The sequence below is a fragment of the Arachis hypogaea genome, chromosome 7 (assembly GCF_003086295.3).
Source record: "Arachis hypogaea cultivar Tifrunner chromosome 7, arahy.Tifrunner.gnm2.J5K5, whole genome shotgun sequence".
Lineage (NCBI taxonomy): Eukaryota > Viridiplantae > Streptophyta > Magnoliopsida > Fabales > Fabaceae > Arachis > Arachis hypogaea.
Genome location: NC_092042.1, coordinates 45,156,054 through 45,162,203, shown reverse-complemented (window position 1 = coordinate 45,162,203; position 6,150 = coordinate 45,156,054). Strand labels below are relative to the sequence as shown.

The 6,150-nt window shown below is 34.0% G+C and overlaps 1 protein-coding gene across 6 annotated transcripts; it reads right to left on the bottom strand.

The window, feature by feature from the left end:
• Positions 1-526: 526 nt before the first annotated feature.
• On the bottom strand, positions 527-4,802 carry LOC112702987 (uncharacterized). Of its 6 annotated transcripts, none has more exons than XM_025754260.3 (10): positions 4,514-4,802; positions 4,236-4,373; positions 3,261-3,751; positions 2,810-2,975; positions 2,675-2,725; positions 2,389-2,571; positions 2,165-2,258; positions 1,594-2,001; positions 1,247-1,512; positions 527-1,143 (listed from the first exon to the last, which is right to left on the bottom strand). In XM_025754260.3, the coding sequence occupies exons 3-10, from the start codon at positions 3,722-3,724 to the stop codon at positions 781-783; spliced, it is 1,995 nt and encodes a 664-aa protein (XP_025610045.1). In that variant the 5' UTR covers positions 3,725-3,751; positions 4,236-4,373; positions 4,514-4,802; the 3' UTR covers positions 527-780. The 6 variants fall into 6 exon arrangements, with proteins under 6 accessions (XP_025610045.1, XP_072055510.1, XP_025610046.1 ...); XM_072199409.1 differs by having other exon boundaries at positions 1,594-1,998; XM_025754261.3 differs by having other exon boundaries at positions 527-1,166; positions 1,247-2,001.
• Positions 4,803-6,150: the final 1,348 nt, after the last annotated feature.

The window sequence follows — 6,150 nt, the reverse complement described above, 5'->3', positions numbered from 1 at the left end:
ACTGTGTATTCTAATGGTAATGTATAGTATGTGAATGGATCTGTCGCGGGGGGAGGTATCACTGGCATATCTATAATAGTGGAATTAGACTAAACAGATTTATTTTTGAAAGGAAATTCAGATTCATAAAAAATGACATTCTGACAGAGAAATGTTTTCTCGTTTTCAAGTCTTACAAAAGAAATCCTGTCTTGTTTTCATCTCATATAAAAGAAATCCTTTGACTCCCTCTTTGGTATCCACGGAAACAACACCTACTAGATCTTGCATCTAATTTCTTCCTACTTTGAGCTAAAATAGATGCAAAGGCTAAACAACCAACCATTCTGATGCGTAAGGTCAGGTATTTGGCCATGCAGCTTTTGAAATGGGAAAATATTTTGTATAGTGTAGGACTTGGAATTCTATTTATTAAATGAACAGCAAATGAACAGCATGTGAAACCAAGTTACTAGCTGAATGCTGATTATACATAAGCTAATCACTAGTTACCTATTTCAAGTTAGTTAAAGTTACGCGTGTAGAATCAGCTAATATAATCATTGAAATTTATAAACCAAGTTCAGGACTCGAAAGTTTTTCAGAGACACGAGTAATACAATAATCATGCAAATTGGAAATGAATACTTCCACCCCAGAATGGATATAGTCCAGATAAACAAGATCCATTTAGTAAAATCATCCACGAAAAGAAACAAACGCCCAACAGCATGAATCAAACATAATGGAGCAAAGTAAAAATGCTTATAGGTGCAATCAGAGCACAACCATTCTGCACAGTTAAAATCCAGCCCATCCAGCAGGGGGGGTAGTTGATTTCTTCTCAAATGCCTTTGCTTCACCAAATGCCTGAGAATTACTCCCTTCACCAGGTCTTGGCATCTGTGGGGTACTAGCTCTTACAGCACTGAAGTTATCAGATCCAAAACCCCAAGAATCGAAGTTAGCAGCAACTGGAGCAGGCTGCGGCTTCTGCTGGGTGTTTCTAGTCCTGACAGATTTTGAAGTATTGTCAGCTGAAAAGGAGGTTTGTTGTCGTGGTTCTTCAGGAAAAGCCTGCCATGACTTTGGTTCTGAACCAGGAGTCTTCCTCTCAGTTTTATCCTGCTGAAGTTCCCAAACAGTTTCGCCAATCTGCTCCTTCTGCAGTTATAATGCAACAGTATCTGTTTGTTAGAAAGTACAGGCTAAAGAAATTTTCAGTAAGGCAAATGAGTAGGATACGAAAATTACAAAATGGTATTACCGTGGATGCAGATGATGTAAGTGCAGGAGAGGTCCTCATACCCTCCCTATTTGGCGAGGGAGTTTTTGCAGCAAGTGCCTGTTTTAGATCCTGTAATTCTTGCCTTTGCGATCTGCATATAGCAGAAAGCTTTTCATACTTTGAAGTGATTTCAGCTTTGGCTATGTTTGCTTCCTTCAACTGCCCTTTCAGTTTCTCCACCTCAGCTTCTAATATTTCTTCCCTTTCAGACTTAAGTCCAGGACTGAGCTTAGCAGTATCAAATTCTGCAACAAATGTGTTAAAAGCATGATCCTGAAAAGTAGCTGTATTGTCTATATTTGACAATCCCCTCTCATTCATCTGACCTTTATCCTTAAAAAAGTTCAATTCGAAATCCTTGGATGATGCAGTGTCAGGCTTGTGTGACTTTCCATGTACACTGCTTTTTACTGAATGAGTTGGTGCGTTGACCACTTTGTTAGTACCAACATTTTTGGGTAAGTGATCATTCTCTAGATGAACTCTATCATGCTTTAATGTGTTATTGTTACTAGATGGTTCTTCATCAAATACAGGTTTACTCTTTTCCTTGGAAACGATTGAATCATTTGCATGCTGAGTGGACCAGAAAGCACCAAGCTGCCCCCCATTTCCACCACCCCTAGAAGCAACAGATGCCTGGACCGTTGGTTTGGATTCTACAGATGAAGGCGGGGGAGGTGGATTCCTGCTAGGTGCTGGGTGTGATTTATTAGTGGACATTGAAGAACCTGCTAAAAATTAGCTACAAATAAATCCTTCATATTTGGGATAAAATTAATCATTTACTAAGAGCTTCTAGACTCTAGTTATAATGCACATCAAGTGCCACAATTTGAGTATTCTGAGATGACAAAACTAGAGACTCAATCAATTAGTTAGTAAAAAATGTATCACCTTCCGGATGGTTGGAAGCAGGCAACTCAGGTGGCCTGTCAGGCAATGACTTCTGTAAAGTAATAGGTAGCTGCTCATTAACACGAAACCAGACCTGTAACCATAGTAGAACATCAACGTCAGTAATTGATTGCCCTAAATTGAGTACCTATGAATGCAGTTGATGGATGATCTAAGACCAACCTAAATTGATGGAGATGAATGGCCAATCAAGCAAAGCTTGCCTGCGTGATATCTGGTCTGTCATCTGGTCTAGCTTGAAGCATGTCTCTGATTAAATCCGTGACTGATGAACTGTATCTAGGCAAATCAGGAATGCGGTAGTTTCCATTTAAGACTTGGAGCTTTGATTCCCCGTCAAAAGCACTTTTGAAATAGCATATGCGAAAAAGGAGACACCCTAGTGCCTAACATAATCAATGATAATACGATTCGTTAACTAGCTACAACTAGGGAGGAAAATGCATTTATCATCAAAGACTTGAAAAATTTTGGGCTCGTATTACTTACCCATATGTCCACTTTCTCGTTGATGACTTCTCTAAGGAACAGATCCCACATCTAAAATGCATACAGAAATGTAAAATTCATATCACTCATTCTAAAAATTTATAACCTAGTTTAGAGGAACACATCTTAGCTTACCTCAGGGGCCCTGTAGGCAGGGGTTGTGTACTTCCTGATATTGTCTTCCTCGATTCCCATTTCTTCTGGCTTCTCAAAACGCTTGTGATTGGTGGAAGTGCTTCCAAAGTCACACAACTTCCATAAACCATCTGAACCTAATAAAAGATTCTCTGCTTTCAAGTCTCTGGAAAATCAAAGAATAATTTTATTACAGTAATATAATAAAAACAAGACCATGCGACTGTTAATTATATGGATATAAATCTGTGGTGCTCAATATCTAGCATTTAGAAGATAGACTGACAACAAAAAGATTCTTTATAGAATATTTTACAGCAGAAAATCAAAATGAACAAAAGCTTCATATTTTGCAAATGGTTTATTACAGAAATATTTTCAGAAAAGGAAATAGAATAATACAAAGAGATATTTACGACAATTATACAATTTTACTAGCTAGTGTTGTTACCGGTGAGCAATAGGTGGGAACTGGCAGTGCATAGCGAAAACTGCATTACATACATCCCTGAAGATTAAGAGAACCTGGTTCTCATCAAAATAACCTGCTCCTCGGCTTTCCAGCACACTAACAAGAGACTTCTCGCAATATTCCATTACAAGAAATGCCTCTTTTGTCCTACCCATATCAAATATTGTATGAGCATGAAGTGTGACTACATTGGGATGTCCTACCAGTGACTTCATCACAGATATCTCCTTCTTTGCCAATGCAAGTGATTCATCATCATTGCATATGATGTGCTTCAACGCATATTGCTTTGACATATGGAAAGCATCACGTGCTAAGTAAACACAAGAGAAACCTCCTTCTGCGATGGCCTTCTGGACATTTATCTTAAGATTGCCGACATCTATAACTCGGCCTTCAAGGCCAGCTGCCTCCTTGTGTGTAAATGGGTTAAATCTCCACATTGTTTTATGGAAAGCTAATTAGGATTGCTGCACATGGAAATTAAATGACACATATTTAATAACTCTTGCTATTAAATATATAAGATTTCATTTCCACTAAGCATGTCAGTTGTTGCTACTGTAATATCTACTATGTGATTTCATGTACACACCACTAGATCTAAGTTATACAGTGTTAAAAAACAAATAAGAAAGTTCCACGGATCATATTCATCATAATTCAACATCTTTAAAAGTATACCAATAATCATCAGACCCAGATCAAAACTACTTCCATTTAATAAATAACAACATGAACTAGAATAGTTAAGAATAGTTTAAATAATTCAACTCTTGAAATGACTCATAAAACTGAAATAACCACTCCAATAGGATCCAACACCGAGGTAATGTATCACCGTTAAATTCTCAGTCATAACCGACATGTCTAAAGAGATCCAATAACAACACAACGGCAATAATCACTTCACAAATACCAATAAGAAATCAGAAATGAAAGTGAACACCCTACCTTAGGAAGAAAAATTTTCCACTGATTGCTCTTAAGAGATCCTTCAATCCAAAATTCAGCACAAATCGAATAGTAGCATCACGCCTTCGATCTGCACCGAATTCAAACACCAACCAAACAGCTACAAAGATCGCGCAACTGAAAATGAAAAATAATAATACGAAATTCAGAAAGAAAATCACAACGCAAATCCCACAAAAACAAACCAGAATTTATTGATGTTCCAACAAAGATAACAGAAACTTTACGAAATTCAGTATCAAATCTCGAGGTGCTACCTGTTGCAGGTAGACTGAGGGATCGAGAAAGCTCGTTGGGGAGTCGAATCGAATCTAGAAGTCCGCCATAAACGCAACGGATTGGGCTTCAGCTGCTGCTTTATCTTTGAGATTTACCGAAGTGAGAAGAAAGGAAGCGTGAGGGAATATATAATGCGCGAAGGAAGATCTGGACCGTCAAGATGCGAAGGAACGCAGGGCCCGTAAATTTAGTGGCGATAGATGAGGGTGCAGGATGGGCGTGAGTTCAGTGGAAGAGAGATCATTGTAGTGGAGAATATGGGAAGAGTTGTTTCCCGCTATGTATGGAAAGTGGGGATTTTTACGGAAATAGAGTGGTTAAACTGTTAAAGTGTCGTTTCAGAATGATAATACTTCTATTGTATTTCTTTAAAAGTTTTGAATGTCGTCTATTAATTTATAATATTTTTAATTTAATTTTTTAAATTTATTATGACAAAATAACGATATGATGAGGATTTTGTCTGCTAAAATTGCGAAAATATTTTTAAAAAATAGTTTATTCATCGTACTTTATTTTGTTTTTTTGGTGTTTATGTTATATTCCACACATTATTAAATTTTAATTTGATAAGTTTTTTTATAATCAAGGGCTTATTATTTAGTTACTGTAATTTAATTAAGATTTATTTTTCATCACTAAATGATGTTATGTGTATTACAGTTATTGCCATTAAATAATATTTGTAGTAGCATTTTTTTTAGTTTGTACTTAAATTAGTTATTTAATAAAAATTTGTCCGGTAACTCATAAAAATATATACAATGTTATCTATGTTTTTAATTTGAGAATTTTTAATTTAGTTACTTATTGACTTGTAATATTTAATATAGTATTTTGATATTTTTTAAGAAATTAGAACACATCTTGCCATGACCAAATTTTGCTATTTGTTAAATTTTTAGTTGGATAAAAATTCTATAATAAAAAGGATCCATATAATTTGTACAATACATTAATAAATACATGAGATAAAATAAGACATATTTTTGTACTATTTTTTAATAGTTGTTGTTTTGTGTTTAAGATAGATTTTTTCTAATTTTATTATTTAATTTTAAAAGATATATGTTGTTAACAAAATTTTATTTCAAAGCTACTGTTATTATTAGTCTTATGAATATATTGCCTATTTAAAATTTATAGTATTTGTTAATTATTTGTTTTATTTTTTTATTATAGAATTCATAATTTTGTTTGACATTAGGCATTTTATATAGTAGTGTACAATATCAAACCTCTTAATTTATTCAATACAAAAAATATTTTAAATGAATATTATGCAATGAAGATAAAATATTAAAAATATAAGTAAAGTAAGTGAGTACTAACTATTCATATTTGCATGACTTTTAACATTGTTTGTAAATGGTTCATTATAAAAGATTGATTGAGACATTAAATTAGTATATTAAGATTATCTTGACCTACACTTATACAAAAAAAAAATACAAACTTAATATGTTATAGATTATCTTAAAAGATTGTTAATCTTTTATATTAAAATTTAATGTGTTTATATGTTAACATTTCACATTAGAAATTTATTATATATTTAATATTATTAAATTAATATATTTTTTAATAATAAATAATGTTACGAGTCTCATGATTA

Coding starts and splice junctions, on each gene's coding strand:
- LOC112702987 (XM_025754256.3), bottom strand. CDS start 3,724: ATGTGGAGATTTAACCCATTTACACACAAGGAGGCAGCTGGCCTTGAA. Junction 2,976..3,260: donor TTCCCACCTATTGCTCACCG/GTAACAACACTA, acceptor TTGATTTTCCAG/AGACTTGAAAGCAGAGAATC. Junction 2,002..2,164: donor TGCTTCCAACCATCCGGAAG/GTGATACATTTT, acceptor GCTAATTTTTAG/CAGGTTCTTCAATGTCCACT.